The 24,169-nt window shown below is 47.8% G+C and overlaps 1 protein-coding gene across 4 annotated transcripts in view; it reads right to left on the reverse strand.

Annotated features, from left to right (window-relative positions):
* The window catches only part of LOC135263563 (neurexin-2-beta-like), a 655,607-nt gene that overhangs the window by 387,216 nt on the left and 244,222 nt on the right, over positions 1-24,169 (reverse strand). For all 4 annotated transcript variants that reach the window (XM_064351746.1, XM_064351747.1, XM_064351749.1 and 1 more), the window contains exon 6: positions 3,161-3,462. In XM_064351746.1, the coding sequence (XP_064207816.1) occupies positions 3,161-3,462 (302 nt within the window). The remainder of the gene's footprint in view (positions 1-3,160; positions 3,463-24,169) is intronic.

Consider the following 24,169-nt stretch of genomic DNA (forward strand, 5'->3'; position numbering starts at 1 on the left):
GGGGTTTCTACCACACAGCGACCTACGGCTGTTTCTCTCGTTTTAACTCTATCGTTGTCTGAGTGTTGAAATGAGTGCTGCACGTTAACGTCACACAGAGGAGCTGTCCGGTGCTGAAATCCGATGCCTGCTCATTGCGGTGCACCTTGGCCTAAAAAACAGAGGGGTATGGGTCTAAAATCACACAGCTGCAGTCCCCCTCTCCCCTCCCACAGGGGCTCTGCCCAGCAGCAGCGATGGGCAGAGGGAGGGAGTGGGGATGGGGGAGTGCGCGGGGGGGGGGGGGCGCAGCGGTAAACGGGGGCACTCAGTCCCTCCTCAGGGACGCTGGAGGACCATTACGGTGCGCTCGTTAATCTCGGGCCGGCTGAACGGACCCCTGATCCATCGCAGGGGAGACGGCAGCGCGTGGGCTTCAGCGCTCCCCGCGGATCTGGAGCCGTCGCCGCCTCAGATGATATCAGCGCGTGATGTCACCGGCCTCAGCCGTCGCTCCGGGGGCGGACCGGGAGACGGCATCGGGGCTGTGACCCCCCTCGGCCCTCGTTATCTCCCCTTTATCGATTCATGCCGACAGCCCGACCGCGGCCGCGACAGACTGACCGCAGCCCGACCGCAGCCCGACCGCAGACACGACAGCCCGACCGCAGCCCGACCGCAGCCCGACCGCAGCCCGACCGCAGCCGCGACAGCCCGACCGCAGCCGCGGCAGCCCGCGAGCCCCCGGCTCTCCTGCAGCTCTACCGCAAGCGGGCCCGGCGCTTATCCAGCGTAGCGGTCGGCCCGCACAGTTTGGTCAGCCCGAGCACGGTCAAACCGCGCGGTCGGGCTCCGCGTTTGCGCACAGAGACCTCGTGGTCGACCTGCGTGCGCGCTGCTCAAAACGCGCGGTCGGGCTCCGCGTCTGCGCACAGAGACCTCGCGGTCGACCTGCGTGCGCTGGGCGAGCCGCGCGGTCAGTAGTCACGCTCGGCGCGGCGATCCCGCTCTGCGAGTGTCGTGATCAATACCCGCACGCTGCTCCTGTAGGAGAGCACGCCGCCGGCCCCGCTCTAATCCCGCTGGCTAAAAGAAGGGCTGTCGGAACCAGAGGAAACACTCGATTCACTGACTTACTTCCCTGGGGAGATCGCAATAAAAGCTGGAGGGGAAAATTGTACGCTGTTAATGTGTGTGTACAGCATTGTGTTTACACGCTGTCAGAAATAGCATTTAGAGTGTGCTGTGCACAGTGTTGCAGAGCGCATCAAAGGTTCTTCCGCTAATTCATGACCAGTACTGCACATACAGACACAACTGGGTCGTGTGACCTCTACTGCAGCCATGATTGGACAATGGAACTCCGACTGTACCAAGGGGCCCCCGGAGTAGGGGTGGACCATTGTGCAGTGAGGATTTCCTTCCTGAGCCAAACACTCCCAGCCCTCTACCGCAGGTCAAAAAGTCTCCGGTGCTGATCTTCTAAATCCACCAGCTCCGCACACAGCTTTCTCTTAAAGGCAGCCGGTCACCTCAGCGTGCAACTCTCCCCCCTCTCCAAATCCTAAATTCCCAACGCCTGAAAGCCTGAAAGACCTGTCACGGGGAGCGTTCGGCCGCGCAGACGACGCTGACGGCTACAGATAGCGGTCCGCGGCTCTCTGCGTCCCCCGGCCTTCGCCTGGCGTCGGCGTGCACCCGCAGTTCCGTTCCCCCACCCGGAGCACGTGTGTGCCGGCGTCAGACCGCTTGAGATTTCTCCCACGTGCACTTCCGAGCCACAAGTGCCGGGGGGGGGGGGGGGGGGGGGAAAAGAAAAAAAGAAGAAAAAAAAACGAGCTTTTGATTTCATTGGCGCGAGGCTGGTTTGAGCACAATCTCTCAAAAGGAGGGAGCGGGTAGTTTGTCTTGGAGAGTGTGACCGATCACGTCTCAGCCGAGAACAACCTCATCAACCTTTCTGACTTATCGCGGTCCCCGTTTCCAGGATCAATAACGAGCGGTCCCGTTCTCAGGAGCGTGCAGTAACCACGGGGACCGGGCTGCTCTTTTGAAAGGAGGCGGGGCCTATTATTCTCCATACTGCGTGTCATTTGCACGGCAAGGTGATTCGCGGAACGCATCCGATGCCGGCGTTCCGCGGTATCGGCCAATTACGATGGCCGTTGCTGGCTCTGACAAGCCATTTGTTCTAATTATAATCACCAAACACAGGGAAATGTGAGGAAGGCGACGGTAAGTGAAATTGATTGCCATTCGCCGCCGCTATCCGGAAAAGCCAGTTGACGTGCTCGTGTCAAACCTGCTTCTGTCGTTGAAGGTGGACAGCGGTTCTCTGTGCCCTACTCCCTAAGGAACATTTTGTGTGTGGTGTGCTAGGATCTTTCCAGAAATGCAGAAGAAAAAAAAACACGTCCGTGTAGCACGCGCTGGCGTCAGCCTCGCTCCTGCTTTCATTGCGAGTCCGATCACGTCATCTTCGAACCCTCGGATCAGTCAGGTGTTTGAAACTCATTTCCAGCCTCCATGACGAATGAACAAACAAGTCGAATCTGTACCCCAGGACCCCTCTGTTGGGCCGACTGACTTTGCAGAGGCGAGAAAGACAAATTCTCCGCGCTCCAATTCTAAACCTCCGTTTGAAAGTTAGTTACTTTTTAACATGAATTTGCATGAATGTGCTGCACAGTAAAGAAACATACTTTAAGAGCAATCCCATGATACACTGGTAAAAACGTCCTAAAAATGGTCAAGGAGACCTCTGGCCTTCATGTGATTATGCACTGTGACAGATCTGCGCATTATTCAAACAGAGCTCTTCTGTGGCAAGGCCTCAAACATGAATCAGATCAGGACGCTGACCTTCCCTTTTAGATTATCCCAGCATGGAGACATTAGTATACCTCCCCTCCCCCAACCCTCCCCCCTCCCCCCTCCCTCTCCCTCTCCAGCCTCAGCCTGCTGCCTCAGGGAGGATTTCCACAGTTTCAAACACCTGAGGAGTTCAAAGAGGACAAGGCAACCCGTGTCGCTGATCCTCCGCCCGGGGCTACCTGCGCAGGAAGTGGGATGGGATCGAGCCGAAGGGAGCGGAAGAGGCGGGGGAAAGAAGGAGGTAAGGTCAAAGGTCAAAGGTGAAAAGTCAAAGGTGGAGAGAGGGGGGGGGGGGGGGGAGCGTTACCTGGCGCAGGTTGCGGGTGACGCGCACGTCGTGCCAGGCGTTGTCGTTGAACTTGCCGTTGACGGGCTCCACCAGCGCCTCGAAGGCCCCCGAGCCCAGGTTGATGACCAGCCAGACGGCGCCGCTCTTGAGCGACAGGTTGACGTAGTCGGCCGACTTGCCCGTGTGCAGCATCAGCCCGTTGCGCTGCAGGGTGCGGAAGGACAGCGTGATCTCGTCCGTGCTGCTCTGGATGGGCGTCAGCGACAGGTCGTAGCAGAAGAACTCGTTCCCCTTGAAGGTGGCCACCGACTCCTCTTTCCCTAGGAGAGAGAGAGAGAGCCGCACGCTTTTATTTTTATACATTCTTACTGTGGTTGATTCTCGTTATCACTACGCTTTGGCAATATGTATTTTTAAATATGTCATGCCAATAAAGCATTTGAATTTGAATACTCCCTCAATATATCTCAGCCATTTTTATTTTATGTGTCACAACAAATAAAAATCATAAGCATTGCATGAATAGTAGAAATTAAAAAAGACAGTTAAGAATTAAGTTAACTACCCATCATTGCCAACCCGTCAACCCCCCCCCCCCCCCCCCACACACACCACGCTGTGCATAACTTTGGTATATCATTAATTAAAAACCTGCATGCAAGGACAGAGGGAGAGAGATTTTAGACTAATAAAAAGCCTTTATTTGAGAAAGGGAAAGAAACAGAAAAAGAGACGTTTGGTCTGGTTTTGCTTTTCTTAAATTCAGCAGCAGTGGAACTGCTCTTGTCCCCATTTCTGATTAAAAAGGCTTTTGGCCTTTAAGAATATCACATGCTGCCATTTTCCCAGGCCTGCCCACAGTGATTAAACCTTAAACCTCAGCCAATATACCATTTTAATTTGATTTCGGAATAGAAGACAAAAGTCAATCACTGGGCTTTAAATATTATGATTTTATACATCTTGAAAAACATTCAAAGGTTAGAGGCAAAATTGTTGTGCGGGGTAAAAATGACTCTCGACATAATGTCGGAGCAGAGGATAGCACTAACGGCAGGCTGAAACATCTGCTACGTTTCACTTCCATCTTTTTCTTCTGTTATATATGTGATTGATGAATTTCAGTTTGTCACATATTTGATACTGTATGTTAAACACTGTTGGCACTATATTTTTTCAGTGTCTGGACAGTAGCTCTTGATGATTATTTATGACAAAAAGGTAAACACATATCCATGAAAATCACTATTTTGTGTCAATAAAGGTAAACAACAGCCTTCGAGAGTTTAAGGTTAATCGGGTTACATGAAAGCGTGGCAAATGGCGGGTAGTAAAGCTAGATATTTTTATCGTTCTTCTCTCAACCAATGTGACATTCTCTGTTATTCATGCGGACAATATCAATCTCACACAATGACTATTAGTCCCTCAAAGCCGTAGACTGGGTACACCCTACCACCCCCAATGTATACGAGCATTCACTGGACTTGGATGGAACCCTCCAGAAAAGATGATCGTTTCACACATTATTCCCAAAGTAATGATTGCAACATGCCGACTGTCCCCTCATTGGTCTGTGAGCATGTCCTTTGCCCAGAGCAGGTGCATTAAAATGGCGGACGACCTCAGGGGCTTCTTTTGGCAACTGCAGAAAAAGGCAGTTGTGTCCTCTACCTGACTGAAACACGGCGGCCATTTTGTACCAGAGTGCTCACAGCATTTCCTGAGGTAAAGAGGGCAGGCAGGGAATTGCTGAGTCAATTATACTTGTGATTACTCACTTGCCCAGCATGCCTGACATTGTCACTGACCACAGTGAGTCAGGAACTGAATCTATAATCTAAAACAGCAGGTCACAATTCTGTTCTACCACCCTGTAGGCTTTCACTCCAACCCCAGCAAAACACATCGCATTCAACATCTAGAGATCACATTGAGCTGCTAATTAGTAGAATCAGGTGTGCGAAATTATGGTTGAAACAAAAAATCTACAGGACGACAGACCTCAAGGAACAGAGTTGAGAACCACTGATCGAAAAGATCATTCTTCCTTTACAATGAATTGATAAGAACAACTGACTCTGTAGGAAGACATAAATGTATTTTACTCCGCAGATATTTTACCCATATGGTTAAGTCTATAGGTCTTCATTACATTATGGAAGTCAGGATAAATGAGTCAAATCAATCCAGTTTTACTACTCTTAATGAACGCATTTCTGCGCTGTTTCACGGACTGTCCTACACGCAGCGCGTAAAATGCACCCCGGCTGAGGGGAAGAAGAACACGGAGGTTTGGGGAACAGTGTGTGCCCTTGCCGTTCTGGCCACGCCGCAGAGAAAGGACACCGAGAGCAGAAAGCAAGTCCAGCTGGCAAGAAGCTTTGTGAAGTCGCGGCTGGACAGGAAAGGTCTGGGAAGCCTGTGATGAGCACAGAGCAGAAAAGAGTCAAGAAATCTTCCTGCAAACACAGAGCCATCTCGGTCCACGCTGTCCCACGCCCGGGACAAGAGGAGCCAGCTAAATGAACCGCAGCGGCCGGCCTCCATTATGCATTAAGTCAAAATAAGTAAATAATGAAACAGGGTGTTAAGTGAAAGCAATGAGCTGTCTGTGGGGCTGGGCTGGACAGGGAGGCTCATCTGAGCCGTGCCACCGACAGAGAGATTCTCCAGCAGAATCAAATGGCATTTTGAGCGCGCTGTTTTGCTTAAAGCCCGGATGGGCTCAGTAATGAATCCTCTGGATGCTGACTGAAGAGGCTCTGGAAGTCTAGGAAATATTTCATGGCGGTAAGGGAAAATCAATGTCAAAAAAGGAACCTTCCAGAGGACACACTTCATTCACCAAAAAGCTACACTGAAAACACTACACTGAAAACACCCTGGGGGGAGTCGGGATAAGGATACAACATTACCAAAATGTCCATACCAAGTGCTGTACCAAAGTCACTCCAGAATTTTCCATTTAAAAAAATCGAAGAAACACTCCACAGTGAAACTAAAATATTCCTTGAGAATGTGATGTCATCATAGTTCTGCTCAAACTAACGCAAAATATGGCTGTGGGTCCTCTTGTGTATGCTTAATACTGTCAAATTCACACACGCTTTGCTTCTGGAAGGAAGCAACAACTGCACTACTGTTTCCTCTTGCAAAAGTCCAGTCGCGCTCACAGTTAACCCCAGCTAATATGCAAATGACTATGGCCATGCATCCATTACATTACAGGCATTTAGCAGACGCTCTTATCCAGAGCGACTTACACAACTTTTACATAGCATTTTTACATTGTATCCATTTATACAGCTGGATATATACTGAAGCAATGCAGGTTAAGTACCTTGCTCAAGGGTACAACGGAAGTGTCCTACCCGGGAATCGAACCTGCAACCTTTCGGTTACAAGCCCAGTTCCTTACCCACTGTGCTACACGCCATCCACAAACAGCAGCTGTAGCTGCGCACTATTAGTAACAGCAAGTCGAGCAACCGTCAGCAGTCGACAGTTTGAAAGTCTGAAAGTTGTGATTTAATAATATGCAAATCTGACACAGTCATTCTTTGCAATTTCACAGAGCAACCAGAGATGCTACTTCCTGTTTACTGACTAGCTTGTGAAGTCCGATCTCTCTCATCACTTTTTAGCTCAGCTTATCGCTAATTAGCAATGTACAGCTTTCAGAATCTGTGTTGCAGGTGGTCAGTGTTGCTACATGATTAATCTACGTGATGCTGCAGATGCAGATGCTTCAGATGGGGGCAGATGCTGCAGTCCTGATGTCCGGTGCTTTATCGTGAGGGTAGCATCCCTTCTTCACACGCGCGTGTGTGTGTGTGAACAGGTGCGCAACAGCGCTGAGTTCGGTCACAAACATGGCTGTCCAGCCCAGAAGTATGAGTGGGTACACAGCCTCGCAGTCTAGCAAATTTGACCGGTTTTATGTCCCGATGGAATTAGATGAAAAGTGCAGGGCTGGCCCCTACTGCAGCGCATTCACATAGGGATTACACGGTAGACTGTAGAGCATACAGATCACAACAACTCAACTCATGGATAAGCACAGGTATATATTTTGGCACAGAGATAACAAAGGAAGCTAATGTCTATTTAGCAGCATGACACAGTCTTGTTTCTCTTCTCCCATATCCCTTTATCAAAAGCCATGTTGGCAGCCAGTTATGATGCAGTAAGCCACACCCCCTGACTGAAATTCAATTTCACACTCCTTGCCTATCTCTCTCAGGCTGTTGCTGTTCACACACGTGTTGAAACGCACTTCTAAGCGCCCCCATCATTCTCATTACCACTGGCACCCTGCCGTCCCGCGCTGCCTCAGATAAGCTCACCCCCGGTCACCCCCAGTGGCCCGGGACAGCCTCGCTGGGTCCCGTCGCAGCAGTCAAAAGCCAAAGACGTGCCCCCCACCCCCACCCCCCCCCGAGCCTCCCTGACCGCACCCCCCAAGCCTCATTTCGGACGCTAGCGAGACGCTAAATGTTAAACAGAAGGTCACGTAGCGAGCGGAAGAGCAGCGGGAAAAGGTTAAAGAGGGGGAGGGGGGAGGGGGGAGGAGGGAAGAGCGGCGGGCGGGGGGGCGGGTGGGCGAGTGGGAGGGGCGGGCGGGCGGGTTTGCGGCGGTGTCCCTGGCGCGCCGATCGGTAATTTGATCGCGGGTAGCGGAGGCTCCTCCTGGCGCACAGCGGAACGCTTCCAGCGCTGAAACTTGCCGCTTCTCTTTTCCTGTTTCTCCCTCCGCCCTCTTCTGGAGAGGACCGCACGAACGCCTCGCCGAACATCGCGAGAATGCATTCGGCTTCGAGGGCCGGGGGGGGGGGGGGGGGGTCCTGGGCCGCTACTGGGCCACGCGGAGATCTCAAATGAGCGGTGGAGGCGGTAACTGTGGGTTTGCCAGACCGCAGGTGGACAGGCGAGCGGGCGGACGGGCGAGCGATCGGATACGAGCTGTATCGCGCGCCGCGTCTCTGGCTGAATCGCCCGCAGGGTTATCGCACGCGCAGAACCCGCACGCAAAGGCGCTTTTTTTAAGCCGTTCGTTTCGGGCCGGCGGTTGACCCCAAGCTCGTTGGAAGCTCGAGCGTAAATAAAAGCCAGTCATTACTGGAGTGCGCCATTTGAACCGCCTGCGGTTGGAGACGGGGGCCATTTTCACAGTTTGATGGAGGGCCTCCTAAGTGCCTATAAAGTTTAGTGTCCTTTGGTCGACGGGATTTGTAAAGAGCTTTTGAAAAGCAGCTTGATGCGAAATCCACTCAATTACATGGAAATGAATCAATTGCGCAACAGCTCTTTTTTTAACTAGGTGGGCTTTATCTTTATAACAGCACTGTCAATACTGCTGCCCTGCAAGTGAAGCCAATGCTAATGCTGCTAATGCTCTTCATTGCCACTGAAACCTACGCTAACGTTGCTAATGCTCCCACCTGCAAGTGAAACCAAGCGTGCATTCCAACCGACATCAATTTCGCATATTTTTTTGAACCGTCTGGCCTTCCATACTAGGAAAGGAGGCAAGGAAAGGAAGCAAGGAGGCAAAAAAAAAATCAAGCGGATGGAACGCACCCCTAGGCTGATGTTGGCAGTCTTCCCATACAATACAACCAAGGCTGACGCTGCCATTACCACGCGAGTGCGCGCGAGCAAGCTTATCAGCTCAAACGAATCCGCCACATAAGGTACATTAGATCCATGCATTAGCTGCAGAGCCACAAACGGAACCACACTGCAATCGTGCTCACTTAGGTCCCCGTTCATTACTGCAATCTGGAAGGCAGTTATTACACGAGTGGCATTAAGAGCAGCAAGGACGGGCCCGGACCAGGTGTGAAAGGGGAAAAAAAGTGCGTGTGAAATCAACGGCAGTCTTCCGCACCCTCTAACCGTGCCTCTATTAGCGTTCACACAGTCATTTTTCTCACATGAAGAAGCGCTATAACCGTAATCGCACTGGATATCCCATCCAACTGCCCACAGAGGCACATGAATGGGGTGGTAATGGGGATGCCACATTAACACTGCTCAACCTGAATTACTGTCCACAGAATCATCACAGAATTATCAATTAATGCATGAATCAATAAACCTCTCAATGGATAAATCCATCGATCAATTACCTGTACAAAAATAAGTTCCACAACTGCACTGTGAAAGGCACAGAGGACAGCGAAAGGGAGCGAGTGTCGGCTTTGTATCCAGCGATACGGAATCGACGATTCGCCGTCACGTCACACCGACACCGCTCAGAACATTCCGACACCCGGCATCGGGTGGGTGGGCCATTACCCGGGAGCTCGAGCCAGGTGCCGCAGCCCACAGAGGGACCACTCAACCCAGCCTTTGTCTTGGAACGTGTAGGGATGAAATTTACCGGAGGAAACGCTTTCATTCGCCACGACTGAACATGAAAGAGCGAAGCGGGAGGTTTGCCATTAGAGGCATAATGTGGCGTGACTCAGCGTTTGCTCACAGAGCACCGGGAACAGGCAGGAAAGATCAGGGCAGATAATTCTGACTTCCTCTCAGACGCTCTCAGACGAGTATGAAAGGCAGCCGAAGGCTGGAGCAGACTTTTTAATGAGCGCGTCGCTGGGGTTACGCGCCTCTCGGCACCCCCGCGCCGCTCGCCCGTCTCCCGTCTCCCCGGAGACCGCGGTGGAGGAGAGGATGGAGCGAGTCAAAGTGTTCCTGGCTGTTTGTTTGTTTTGTTTTTTCTCTCTGCGATGTCAAACAAAGACCCGATAAATAATCTTAACAAGCCGCAAAGGTAGCCTGCTACAGTGAACACCGCTCCCAAAACACACAAACGCACGCACGCACACACAAACGCACGCACACACACACGCACGCACACACAAACGCTCGCATATACACACGCGCACACACACACACACACGCACGCACGCACACACAAACGCACACATGCACACACGCACGCACGCACACACACAAACGCTCGCATATACACACGCGCACACACATACACACACACACACATACACACGCGCACACACATACACACACACGCACACACACATACACACACATGCACGCACACACACATACACACACACACATGCACGCACACACAAACTCACGCATATACACACACACACATACACACGCGCACACAAACACACGCATATACACACGCACGCACACACACACACACACGCGCACACACACACGCGCACACACACATACATTAGGCTTTATCTTTCCTTTTGAAGGTACAGTTGAGACCTAGCTGTGCCACTACACTAGATAAGGGTTTAATGGCTTGAAACAGAAGACATCACTCTTGTCCCATTACAAAGGACCCATAGCCTCCCTTGGTCCAGATTTTGTCTACTGAATCAGATTTGTTTCATGTACTTGATTCATACAACTGAACAGTTTATGTCATATACAAAACTAGTTTGAAGTATGTAACATGTTTTTTTTAAGTGAAAGGTCATGTAAAGCTACAGGTTCCTCCCTGCTTTGGTAGAAGTAGCAATGCCGCTAATTGAATGGATTTGTCACCAGATCTAGAGGAACAGCAGAACATGAGCATCTGCTGAACATGAACATAATGTGCTTATTTCCTCACCTTTCCAGCACTAGTGGCCCCCCCCCTTCATCCCCCCCAAGCCACATCCTCACCCAGACACAAACTGCAATTCCTTCCCTCTGGCTCCCGGCTAACAAGCAGCTGAAGGTTGAAAGTGACTTTCCCAGCTCCTTCTGTGAGTCAGGCTGACGTGGGGAGTCTGCTGTCTCCAGGCACTCTCACACCTCAGGCCACGGGATAATTAAAGGCTCGCTGAAATACATTCACACACACACACACACACACACATGCAAACCTGCACGCACACACACACAAGCAAACCTGCACGCATGCGCACACACACACACACACACACACACGCAAACCTGCACGCATGCGCACACACACACACACACACACACACACACACACGCAAACCTGCACGCATGCGCACACACACACACACATGCAAACCTGCACGCATGCGCACACATACACACACGCACACAAACATGCACGCACGCACGCACACACACATACATACATGCACACAAACATGCATACATGCACACACACTCTCTCTCAGTTTCTCCATGTTCTCTCCTTCTCTCCTTCCTCCACAACAACCTCTCACTTTCAAATGGACTTCCTCTTCACCCCTCTACTCCCAGCTCCTCTGTTGTTATTTTCTGATGTCAGGACTCAGGCACAAGGGAGTAGGGGAATATTGTCCTTGTTTCGCAGTTCTCAGAGGCCAGTTATCTGGTGGGTCGGACTTCTGAACCACACAAATGACATACAGTAAAAGGAGGGTCCTGCTTATCAAAATACTATATCTTTTAAAAGGTCTTTTGAAAGGCCAGAAACACAAGAAAAGTAAAACAAAAGATTGCAATCCATTGCCCCTTTCACACAACCCTGGGCAGGCTCCCCCAAATGACTGCTTACTGCCATTTGATGGACAGACTCCATAGTGACAGCGAGTCAGAAAGAAATCCAGGTGGATAGCGATCAGTTTTGGAAAAACGTCACGCATATCAGGACACCGGGGCGAGATGACACATTCTTCCACGCATGAAATGTATCAATGAATCAGTCCCCGCAATTAAAAAAAAACAAAAAATAACAAAACACCCACAGACAGACACACAGAATAAACGAGTGGAATGACATCATTGGGGAGAGGGTATCTAGCAGTTAAATTTGGTCTTGCAGGGAGTCCAGCTAAAGCAAAGTAGCCACAGGCTAATTCAAGCTAATATTATTTTTTATGGTTAAAATCAATTACTGAACTTAAGGTAAATGGATTTGGTATTAAAACTCGGGAATAATCCATTACGTTTTAATGAATAATTTTGTCTATTGAAGTGCCTGTTTGTTTTTACAGCACCATTTTATTTGCTCATAAGCAGATGTTGCAGTTAAACCTGAGCTTTACGGCAAAATTGGGTGCTTTCAGTCTAACCATCAAGGTACGTTGACCTTACTGGTATTGATTAATCAAGTGAATGTACTGCAGGGGCCATACTTCTTGAAAGACTGTGGATATGTTAGAGGAACCACAGGTTTTTATGGACCATGTGAATGTATAAGAGAAGCTACAGGTGTGGACGGACTGTGTGAACCTGTTAGACAAAGCTACAGGTGTGGATGGATCATGGGAACATGTTAGAGAAGCTACAGGTGTGGACAGACCATGTGAACATGTTAGACAAAGCTACAGGTGCGGACGGACCATGTGAACATGTTAGACAAAGCTACAGGTGTGGATGGACCATGTGAACGTGTTAGATAAAGCTACAGGTGTGGATAGACCATGGGAACGTGTTAGATAAAGCTACAGGTGTGGACGGACCATGTGAACGTGTTAGACAAAGCTACAGGTGTGGACAGACCATGTGAACGTGTTATACAAAGCGACAGGTGTGGACGGACCATGTGAACATGTTAGACAAAGCTACAGGTGTGGACGGACCATGTGAATGTGTTTGACAAAGCTACAGGTGTGGACAGACCATGTGAACGTGTTAGACAAAGCTGCATGTGTGGACGGACCATGTGAGCATGTTAGACAAAGCTACAGGTGTGGATGGACCATGTGAACATGTTAGACAAAGCTACAGGTGTGGACGGACCATGTGAACATGTTAGACAAAGCTACAGGTGTAGACGGATCATGTGAACATGTTAGACAAAGCTACAGGTGTGGACAGACCATGTGAACGAGTTAGACAAAGCTACAGGTGTGGACGGAACATGTGAGCATGTTAGACAAAGCTACAGGTGTGGACGGACTATGTGAACGTGTTAGACAAAGCTACAGGAGTGGATATACCCTGGGGACCTGTTAGACAAAGCTACAGGTGTGGATGGACCATGTGAACATGTTAGACAAAGCTATAGGTGTGGACGGACCATGTGAATATGTTAGACAAAGCTACAGGTGTGGACAGACCATGTGAATGTGTTTGACAAAGCTACAGGTGTGGACAGACCATGTGAACGTGTTAGACAAAGCTGCATGTGTGGACGGACCATGTGAACATGTTAGACAAAGCTACAGGTGTGGACGGACCATGTGAATATGTTAGACAAAGCTACAGGTGTGGACAGACCATGTGAATGTGTTTGACAAAGCTACAGGTGTGGACAGACCATGTGAACGCGTTAGACAAAGCTGCATGTGTGGACGGACCATGTGAGCATGTTAGACAAAGCTACAGGTGTGGATGGACCATGTGAACATGTTAGACAAAGCTACAGGTGTGGACGGACCATGTGAACGAGTTAGACAAAGCTACAGGTGTGGACGGACCATGTGAGCATGTTAGACAAAGCTACAGGTGTGGACGGACCATGTGAACGTGTTAGACAAAGCTACAGGAGTGGATATACCCTGGGGACCTGTTAGACAAAGCTACAGGTGTGGATGGACCATGTGAACATGTTAGACAAAGCTACAGGTGTGGACAGACCATGTGAATATGTTAGACAAATCTACAGGTGTGGACAGACCATGTGAACATGTTAGACAAAGCTACAGGTGTGGACGGACCATGTGAACGTGTTAGACAAAGCTACAGGTGTGGATAGACCATGGGAACGTGTTAGATAAAGCTACAGGTGTGGATAGACCATGTGAACGTGTTAGACAAAGCTACAGGTGTGGATAGACCATGGGAACGTGTTAGACAAAGCTACAGGTGTGGATAGACCATGTGAACGTGTTAGACAAAGCTACAGGTGTGGATAGACCATGGGAATGTGTTATAGGAGCGACAGGCTTTCACAGACAGTGCGAATAACGGAGTGAACGTTGGCAGAGGCTTTTGGGAAACCTCCTGCTGTTCCTGGGAATCTGATGAAAACTAAACATTTTTACTGAATAAATTGACGTGATGGCAGTGAAAATGTCTTCTGGCTGCATGATAGGATGACGAGACTGAGAACGTGTGCGATAGTTACACAAGAGCCTGTGCTGAACATGAAGAGAGTAACAAGGGAGTGTACGAGTGCATGAACATGTGTATTTGAGACAGGGTATGTGTCTGATGCATGCTGCAAACGCGTGTGTGTGTTCATGTGTGTGTGTAGGTGCGTGTCTGTGTGCGTTTGTGTGTGGGCGTGTGTCTCTGTCTATGTGCATGCATGCGTGTGGATTTGTGTGTGCATGTGTGTGTGTTCGTGCATGTGTAGGTGCGTGTCTATGTGCGTGCGTATGTGTGGATTTGTGTGTGCATGTGTGTGTGTTCGTGCATGTGTAGGTGCGTGTCTGTGTGCGTGCGTATGTGTGGATTTGTGTGTGCATGTGTGTGTGTTCGTGCATGTGTAGGTGCGTGTCTGTGTGCGTGCGTATGTGTGGATTTGTGTGTGCATGTGTGTGTGTTCGTGCATGTGTAGGTGCGTGTCTATGTGCGTGCATATGTGTGGATTTGTGTGTGCATGTGCGCACGTGTGGGATGAAACGCTGCACCCTTTCTGAAATGTGTTGGGTCTTAAAAGCCTGAAGCCAGCAGTGCCAGATGAAACAGCCATTCATGTGCAGTGGGGCGACTGGAAGAGATCAGAGTAAACACAGACTTCTCACGCAAACAACAAGGAACACTGGAGCAAAGCGTCGGATTAAAACAGAAGTTAAAAAGAGGATCAGAGAAAGGGGAAAGGGAAAAGGGAGGGGAAAAAACATGCTGCAGGACGGATGTCCTTTCGGCCTGCACCTGAAAGCTCCATATTTCTGACAGAGCGGGAGGGTGCTGGGGATCGCTCCGCCCTGCACGTGTCCTTGAGCAGCGCGCATCTCCACACATTATCTCTCCCTCACAGCAGCTGTGCATCGACAGGCCCCGTTCACCACAACTGCCTCGCTCCAGGGCGCAAGGCCAGCGTGTTCCCACCCGAGATTCGAACCCGTAACCACAACCCCCCCAGCTCAAGAGCACGTAGTCACGTCCTCAAAGACCGTGTCTCGCTGCTGTCATAGGTTGTCAAACACACCACGCCAGCTGTCCTTCTTATGGTAAAATCCCTCCTGATGAGAGACCAGAAAGCCTAATCCCACCCAGACCCCCCACCCCCCCCACCCCACCGCTCACCCCCCCACCGGGCCTGTCCTCCCTCCGCCCAAAAGCTCCAGTGTTTCCTGAGCTCATTACCGTAGCTGCAGAGTATGAGAGCTCCAGAGCAGCTACCAACCCCTCTCCCACTTTGAAGTTTCCACAGAGAGCTCCCAGCCATCCATATGTGAACAATAGTGCACCGTGTTCGGCACGTTGGTGGAGCAGCAGAGTGGAACTTAAAGAAATGATGAGATATCGTGACTGGCCACCCGCCCCCATCCCCCCCGGGCCTCCGCCCCAAATATAACCACACGACAGATTGAATTCAATTACTCCGGAATAGGGCGGAGTTGAAAATGGCCATGTTTGATGGAGACCGTGTGAATGTGTAAAATCCTTCCTTTTTCCTCCACTTAATGCGGAAGATAATAAAGCCTTTATTATAGGGAATAATAAAGCCTTCAGAGCTGGGTCTGAGAAACAAGGTAACAGCTCGTATCCAGCATTAATATTAATATTATTATTATTGTTACTATTAATATCATAAATTAGGATGACTGAGTATCTGCACTAAAGCCTTCACAGAGCCTCTGCCTTGAAGGATCAGGCAGATTCTTGCTGCTGCACACGTTAGGAGCTCTTTGTGAGCGGGAGAGCCTGCCAGCGTCGCTGTGGAATTTCCCTGCGCTTAATTCCCACCTGTGCCCTCGGGCGCGGCTGACAGAGAGAGGGAGCGAGCGAGCGAGCCCCGGCGTCCCTCAGGCCGCTCGGCGAGCGGGAGTCTGAGGCGCCTGAGCGTTTTGGGGGGTGAGCGCTCTTCCTCACCCCCCCCCCCCCTCCCGGTGAGCGGCGAGCTCGTGCAGGCCTCCCTCTCTGCGAAGTGTAACGCGGGCTTTAAGACAGCGGAGTGCGGCCTTCACCCGCTCCGCTGGGAAGCAGCTGCCATGAGCTCTTTATACGCTCTCATCTGCATCTCACACTCGCTCTCCCAATCCGCTTTTCTCCCTCCATCTCTCTCCCTCTCTCCTTCCCTCTCCCTCCCTCCCTCCCTCCCCCTCTCATCCCCCACACTGCACAGAGAACTTAAATCAGAAATCACACCCCTTTCTCAAGGAAACACCTATTGTTCGATTACATTTGGTTACGTTTAAGTTGGGCTGAACCAGCTTGCACGTTAATATGGTACTTGGGAAAAACAGAACAAACGGATGAGGGAAAAAGAGACCAGCAAGAATGATGTCTTCTGGTGTGCAGTGTCTCAAGGTAAGGCACACTGTCAACACGCACATTCTTATATTCAGATAATTTCATTAATTAAACTATCTGACAGTAACCCAGCTCAGAGTGTTCTGCATCCGTATAATTTATAAATGCATTTGATGCCATTTACAAAGGGAAGACAGATCACACGTCCGGCAAATAATCTTTGGGATTTACTGTGTGCCATGCAATTTCACAAAAAGGATTAGATGCAAGTAAGCCAATTATGTTCCAACTTTAATTTTCTGGCTGACAGTGATTTGAAACCACATGATTTGTTTTGAAATCACATCAATGCATTTGCATTTCTCTATCCTCCCCTCCTGTGTGCTTTTGGTAAGAACAGAAGCTCTGTAATCATAGAGAAGCCTGGGGTGGCTTTGATCTTAACCAGGTACCTGTGGACTAGGATGCGGGGGCATACGTGGTTTTGTGTGTGTACGAGCGTGCACATGTGCACATGTCTGTCTGCCTGTGCATGTGTCTGAACATAACACCTCAGTGGGGCCTGTTATTCTTTCATTGTCATTCATTTTTTATAGACATCTATTACTAGATAACGGATTATACCCACTTATTTTACCTAGTGGTTTGTCAGCTTGTACACAACCGAACACGTTGTACAGTAATTAAATATCATCAAGCTTATTACCAACAAGTTTATCAGCTACTTCCAGCACAACCAAGACCTATTTACAATTGATGGCTAGTAGCAGTAGTAATAGTCATATTACTTAAACTAGCAGTAGGGATTGTCCAGTGCTAACTGAATCTGTTTAAGTGAAGACAAGTGAAGCATTATGCTACGGGTAGGGCTAATGTACACCCGGACACCGCACAGACAAGCTGTCCATCAAAACTTTGCAGCCAGAAACCACAGAGAGGCTTGCAGCGACTTTGAAAACTCCACACGTCTGAGACAAGGAAAAAATACCTCCAAGTCAACAATGTCCCCGTCACTCCGAAAATGAGTCTGTCTGGGTTTGCATCCTTTGGATTCAGGCCAAAATTGTTACATTTGAAAAAATAAGAAAATTCATCTGACACAAAACTTTGCTTAAAAAGAAATACAAAAACCCACGACGGCTTCCATCCTTTAAACAACATAACTGATGTTTTTGGGAACTTCCTCAGTTTTGTATTGGTAAATGTACAGATTAAAAAGGAATGCAATCAAGTAACTTCTGGACTCAAAAAAAACTGTCTGAATTCAATGCCATTTGCTGTCAATTAGAACTCTCAAAGTATAATATGGGCATTTAAACTAAATATCCATGGCACTAAAAACCTCAGTTCACACCTTCTCATTCTCATTAGGGCAATTACTGAAAATGTAATTTGGAGGAAGGTTTAGAGGAATAACTAGGAAACTCGTGTAATATATAAATATAATATGCTCATTAGGCCAAAACTTTCACACAATCATGATATATCTCATAGAGCTTCTCATTTGGGCCTATCTTTTTCAGGGAATTAAAAATATCGGAAACAAATTCCAGTGTGTAACAAATACTTCACGGTCATTTGCGTCACACTAGCAGTAATACACTTCATCTCAACAGTTTCAGTAAATTTCCTGCAGTATAAATGAATGATGAGTAAAAATGTAAGCTGTCTTCGCCAAAGATAAGAGCACCCGCTAAGGATTTAACCACTAACGTAAATTATACTTGTGTGATTTTGACTAAAGAAAACACGGTTACTTTAATGCAAGCCTGCGGTGCTCATTGCATTTTTGAGATGCAGATAAATTGAATTGAATTTATGTGGTTTTGGAGGACATTTGGACCCATTCACCATTCACTGCCATACTTACTGCTGAGCTTCAAATAACATGAAAAAATCTCCCATAAAAGCCATTTTTTAAATTATCTTTCAATTAATTTATTTTCTTAAAACTATCACACCATCTGTGCTTAATTTTTTCTTATACTTAATTTTCTTTCCTCCTCTAGTTTGAAAGTGTCGATTTCATTGGCCGCAATGAAAAGGAACGAAAGCACAGGAGCTCATGAATAATAAACGATATTTAAATGAAATGGGAGGGGGCAGAGTGAGTGGGCCGGCTCATGGAGGCCAGCGGAATTGGGGCTGCTGTGATTTACTGAGGGTGATTAACAGAGCACTGCAATCAGCAGCGGCGTCTCTCTCGCCGTCAACGCCAAGCCAGTGCCTGTTATTTCATGATCAAAGCGCACGGCGCCGAACCTGTCCTCCAGGAAGGGGCAGAACAAAACATGAAGTGAGGACGACAGAATTTCCACCCAAACTACGGCTCGAGCAAAGACAAATGTTTATTTATTTTCCACACGGGGAATACAAATTAAAAAAAAAAGAACGCATAAAATGCTCAAACCTGTCGGATTGCTTGGAAATATACCACATTGTAAAATGTTCGGTATTAAATCACCTCTGAATGTACTCAGAGAACATTTGATCTCTTCTTTTATTTAAACTTTGTAGAGCTGAAGTAACAGTGAACATTTTTCTGTGCACTGCCAAATGTTTTTTTTTTGTGAAAACAGGTGAAAATGATCGCCTCTCCCAGTGTTAATTGAGATGCTTTTGAATATTTTAGAATAACGCTGATTTTAAGGGTGCTATTGGGTGGCTGGCTGGGTAAAGTATGCTGATTGGAGGAGGCTGCATACCCATCTCCCGATGAAGGATGAAAAGAAGATGAAAGAGACCTTTATACAGGTCTGCGCATTCCAAGCTGGGAAATAAAAGGTAACGTTTGGCAAAATCAGCCGTAGAATCGCATCACTTTGTGCTATGTCCTTCAAAGGGGTGAGCGTGAACTCCACCCTTCGGATCTTCACTCAGTCTCTATAGCTAATTAACCCTTTTTCGCTTCAGTTTTGCTTCGTGACAAAGAAGGTAGAAATCATTGAGTCACGGCCTCTTCGGAACCAGATCTGTTAATACGAAATCGACAGCTAATGTCACAGCCATTTTGCTCTGTCCCCTCTCACATACACAAACGTGGAGTATCTGAGGTGTAGAGCGGAGTGTTGTCGGGGGGGTGGGGGGGGTGGGGGGGTAGAGTCAGAGGTGAAGGGGGGATGATAATCTCTGCGTGATTACAGCCGTTATTGTGGCAATCCCCCTGGCGTAGGTAAGCTAATTTAATTCCATTCGCGCGGCTCACGCGGAGGTTAGCGCCCGTTCCCGTCGCGTGAGAACGATCCCGCGGCCAAGGCCCAGCCGTAAATCTGGGCCGAAACGCGTCCGCGGCGGTGACGAACAGAGCGCCGGGGCGGGCTGGGTTATCGGGGATGGGCTGGGTTACCGGGGCCGCGCGAGCCGTCGTGGAGACCAGCACTCGGCACTGGAACACACGGCAGTTGGTGAAGGTCGGCCAGTGCTACTGCACTTTGCAATCTTTGTACTGTTCAGCAGCTGCTATGTGACCCACTGTGGTTATCAATGCACTGCGGTGTCAAAGGCATCTATGAAATGCTTAGCAGTACGGTCGGCCATTGTTCATTAATAACTGTACCCGTGCGCCTGCATTTCAGTTGAGATCTTTAGTGTACATTATAGCTGCTGGGTTTCAAACCCAGTTCTTTAGCCAGTACAACACCCTGTGGTCCCTATACACAGTCATATTGTGGTGTGCACGTAACCAACACAAAGACTCTCAGACATCACAAAATAAGCCAATGACCGGAAAGGAGCAAAAACTGTGCTTGAAAAAGAACACCGGCAGCTTGCTCCAGCTGTGTTAATGAAGAATATTTGACTGGGCTATGGACTGAATAACTTCATTTATTTTTAACTTTATTTAGCATCCCTGCTGCTATAGGTAGTATGAGAGGGGGAAAATGTACAGTTGGTAGAGCAATTCTGCAGCTGGGTTTTTTCCATTTGTTGATATCTGCACCTTACACAAATTTGGGACAGCTACCCTAATGAAACTCAAATTAGTTGAGCAATTAGATTCTGTAAAAACCGGTGCAGTTAACTGAACAACTAATTAATCTTTCAATTAAAGGGAATATCACTTTGAATGCTTAATTTGTTGGAGGGGAACAGAAGAAAACTGGAAACCGTTATCGCACTGTTAAAACACCGTTTCTGCAACTCCTCCTTTCACAACCAATGAATGGGAGACACCTGTCAAATAAACCATGTCTGCATTCAATTAACAATCCAATAAAACCGCATGAATAAATCAACTGAATACAAAAAGAGGGCATTTCATTTGGACTGCTGCATGGCGAAAGCAAACCAAACAGAGAAAGCAAAAAAGGTGCAATTTTAAAGAACAGAGATTTTACAGACCTGAAAATTAGACAAGGTTCACTTAAGGTAAATACAACCGAGGTAGCTCGGTCAAAAAAACAAAAAAAAAAGGTAAAATGGGAATTTAAAAGCCTTTAATGCATCTGGGTAACAATGCCATGGCACCTGATCTGAAAACTGCCTCGGGCACAATAAATAGGCCAAGTGCATTTTATATATATATATATATTACGGCAATACAGCAACTCCCAGTATGTATAAACCAGGTTTGGGCAAGAAGGAGCACACCTGTTTCTGGATTTCATTCCAACTTCCGCTCTTAATTATTTAATTGTCCCAGTCATTTAGTAACTCACATTTTTATCTACATTTCTTGTGAATTTCATGGATGACAGGTGAAGACTGCTCTAAAATGAAACTTGTTCTGGTGGCCTAATCTATGGATAAACCAGAATACGTGCATTCAGCTAATTGGCTAATTTGGCCAGTGTAATTAGTGATAAATGAAAACCTGCATGTACTCCGGCCCTGCAGAAACGAGATTGGCCTCCCCTGGTATAAACAATGAAGGAACAGTGGGGAAAATGGCCACTGTCACAGTGAGGGATTATGGACCATGTAGGAGGGGCTAGCCATGGTGAAAAGTAGCCAATAGGAGGGAAGCAGAATGCTTACCAGCTGCAGTCAGTTTTTCAGGCCAGATGCCTCGGGGCAAGCAAGCAACACGTAAATTGCTTGCTTTGCAGGATGAACACCGGTGTAAAAAAAACAGCCACCGCAGATGCGTTAATCTATGTTAATGTGCTAATGTGTTGCCTGTAGCTAATGTGACATAAGGTCCATCAACAAGCAGTGAGAACTTTGTATTTGCAAACAGTACTGGAGTTGAGTCCCACACCGTATTTTGTGTGAAGAACCACCTACATAAATATCAATGTACAACATTTTCATTAACTTAAAAGGTGGCAAGCAAATAAATGCGATAATTAGGTACAATCTTCAGTGCTAGACGCCTGGCTGAGTACCCATTCTCTTGTTTTTGCATATGTATAAGGTTTATTTTAGAGTTGTTGCACTGGTTTATTTAAAATGTTGCATTTATTTGTGTTGTAGCCACCTAAGCCATAGATGCAACCACCCACCGCCAAGCCACAATACATGCAGTAGATGGTCATGCTCACACACATAATTAAACACATATGGCTCAAGCATATATCTAGAACTATACAATGAATCCCTCATTGAACAAAATGACGACGAATTCATCCTCCCGCAATTTCAGATGAGAACCTCCCACAATGAAAGAAGTCAGGAGCTCTTAAGCATAAGAGTGAAATTCCTGTCCTTAAATGTTTATGGTTTGACATCAACTTTTAAAAAATATCTGCCAGCCAGAAGCAGGTGGCCCAGGGACATGATGATAATAAAAATAAAAGAGACAAAAAATAAAAAACACTCAAAGCTCAGAAGACTAATCAATTTTACGCAGTGCTTCCAAATCCACACTAATGCAGAAACCCTCAAGAGCACCTGGACCTCCAACACAGGAGGGTACATCACTCCAAGACTTAATAAGAGCCCAGTGGGCTCCCTGAGCTGCACACCTTGACATTCAGCTCACCGAGCGAACTGTATCATGTTCAGTGATAATCCGGAATTACCCTGATGCAATAGTGCGGGCTAATAGTTGCGTAACCAGCAGGAGGTTGCAGGTTCAGATACTCAGGGGGGCACAGCTGTTGTCTATCGGATCCAGGCCGAACATACAGCTGCACTGTATACGAGGACAGTGCCCAGAATTTTAGCTGGATGTAACTGGTCCTATACACAGCCTTCTGCCAAGAAGATAAGCAGCACTAGTTTTAGATCGCAGTATTGCTGACCATCAAACCGTGTTCACACAGAACTGAATGATCCCGAGGGCTCAGTTAATTCAACACAAAAGCAGTAATACAGGAAAAAAAGACAAGTGGCAATAAAGGACGGTTGCTGCATCTGTCTATTTGTTAGGATGGACGGTGGGAGGCTTCTGACTGGTGTTCATTAGATGACATCATCAGTTTCCCCATAATTTCTCTCTTCATCACCATAGAAACTCAGGGGGGACAGGCTCACTAGTGCCAGATAACTTTGCAGAAACACAGGCCGGGGAGGGACTGGAGAAAATGTTGCACAGAACTCCGGAATGATCTGATAAGGCTGGCACAGCATATGGGCTCCAGAATATATGTGTGTGTGTGTGTGTGTACAGAGCCTACCTGGCCTCCCTGATCTTCTGTATGACTGACACACATTCTCACATTTTTCTTCTTTATCATCAGTAATATTCAATCCCACCCCCACTAATCTGTCTGGGCCTTCCAAAGAAAAGAGGTAATTTGACATAAATAAGCTTAGCCCACTCATAAATCTCATGGACATATATCACAACTATACAGCTCAAAAAAGCTTCTCTTTACGACCAATAACACGTGAATGCACACAAAAATGCGCAAAACACATTAATCATAGAATTAACAATCTTTGAAATGCAAATATATCCACGTACATGCATACACACTGTCACACACGCACGCAGGCACGAACACGCAGACACAAACATACACACGCACACACACAGGTGAACAAGCACACACTCTTCAGCAACCGCCACTTAATTACATTTCTGAGACGACGCCCGCTGACCTCCGACAAGACAGCTCGGGCTGTTAATAATGGTCCACTAAATCTCCCTGACACCGCTGGCACGAGCGCCTCTCCCCCTCCTCCCCTCCCCCCATCTCTCCATCTCTCCGTCTCTCCGTCTCTCGCAGGATATTACTGCCAAGGCCAGGGGTGGGAGTGATTGGAGGAGGGGCCTGCCCACCCCTGCTCCGCCGCCCTTGTCAGGGACAAGAGCGAACGCGTTTTTAACCGAGCGCTCCGGAGGGAGGGGCGCGGGGGAGAACGGAAGCACGGTCACACTTCCTCCGTTTTAACGGCTCAAAATCTCACTGAAGTAACTTCAGTCAGCAAAAAATAAAGACAGGATCATGTTTCCCACGATACCTTAACCATGGCAACCTTAAAAGCACTGGGTTCAGTTCCGACTCAAGCCAATTCAGGAAATCAACTGTCAGTTAATTAAAAGATTTTCATATCAGGACATACAATATTTAATAAAACATAAGAAGCAAAATAAATTCCTTCATATTCTCAATTTCCCAATAGTCTATATGATTTAAAACAAGGTGTACAACTAATATTTTATTTTATCGATTATTAAATGTTAAAAAAGCAAATTATTTTTAAAATTGTCAAAAAAAAACAAATCAGTTAGTCAAAATCAGTTGCGGATCCTTTCACAATACATTACAATCACTTATCCAGAGTGACTTACAGGAGAGGAGAACAGTGTTACTCTCAGGAATCCAA

The sequence above is a fragment of the Anguilla rostrata genome, chromosome 9 (genome assembly GCF_018555375.3).
Source record: "Anguilla rostrata isolate EN2019 chromosome 9, ASM1855537v3, whole genome shotgun sequence".
Taxonomy (NCBI): domain Eukaryota; kingdom Metazoa; phylum Chordata; class Actinopteri; order Anguilliformes; family Anguillidae; genus Anguilla; species Anguilla rostrata.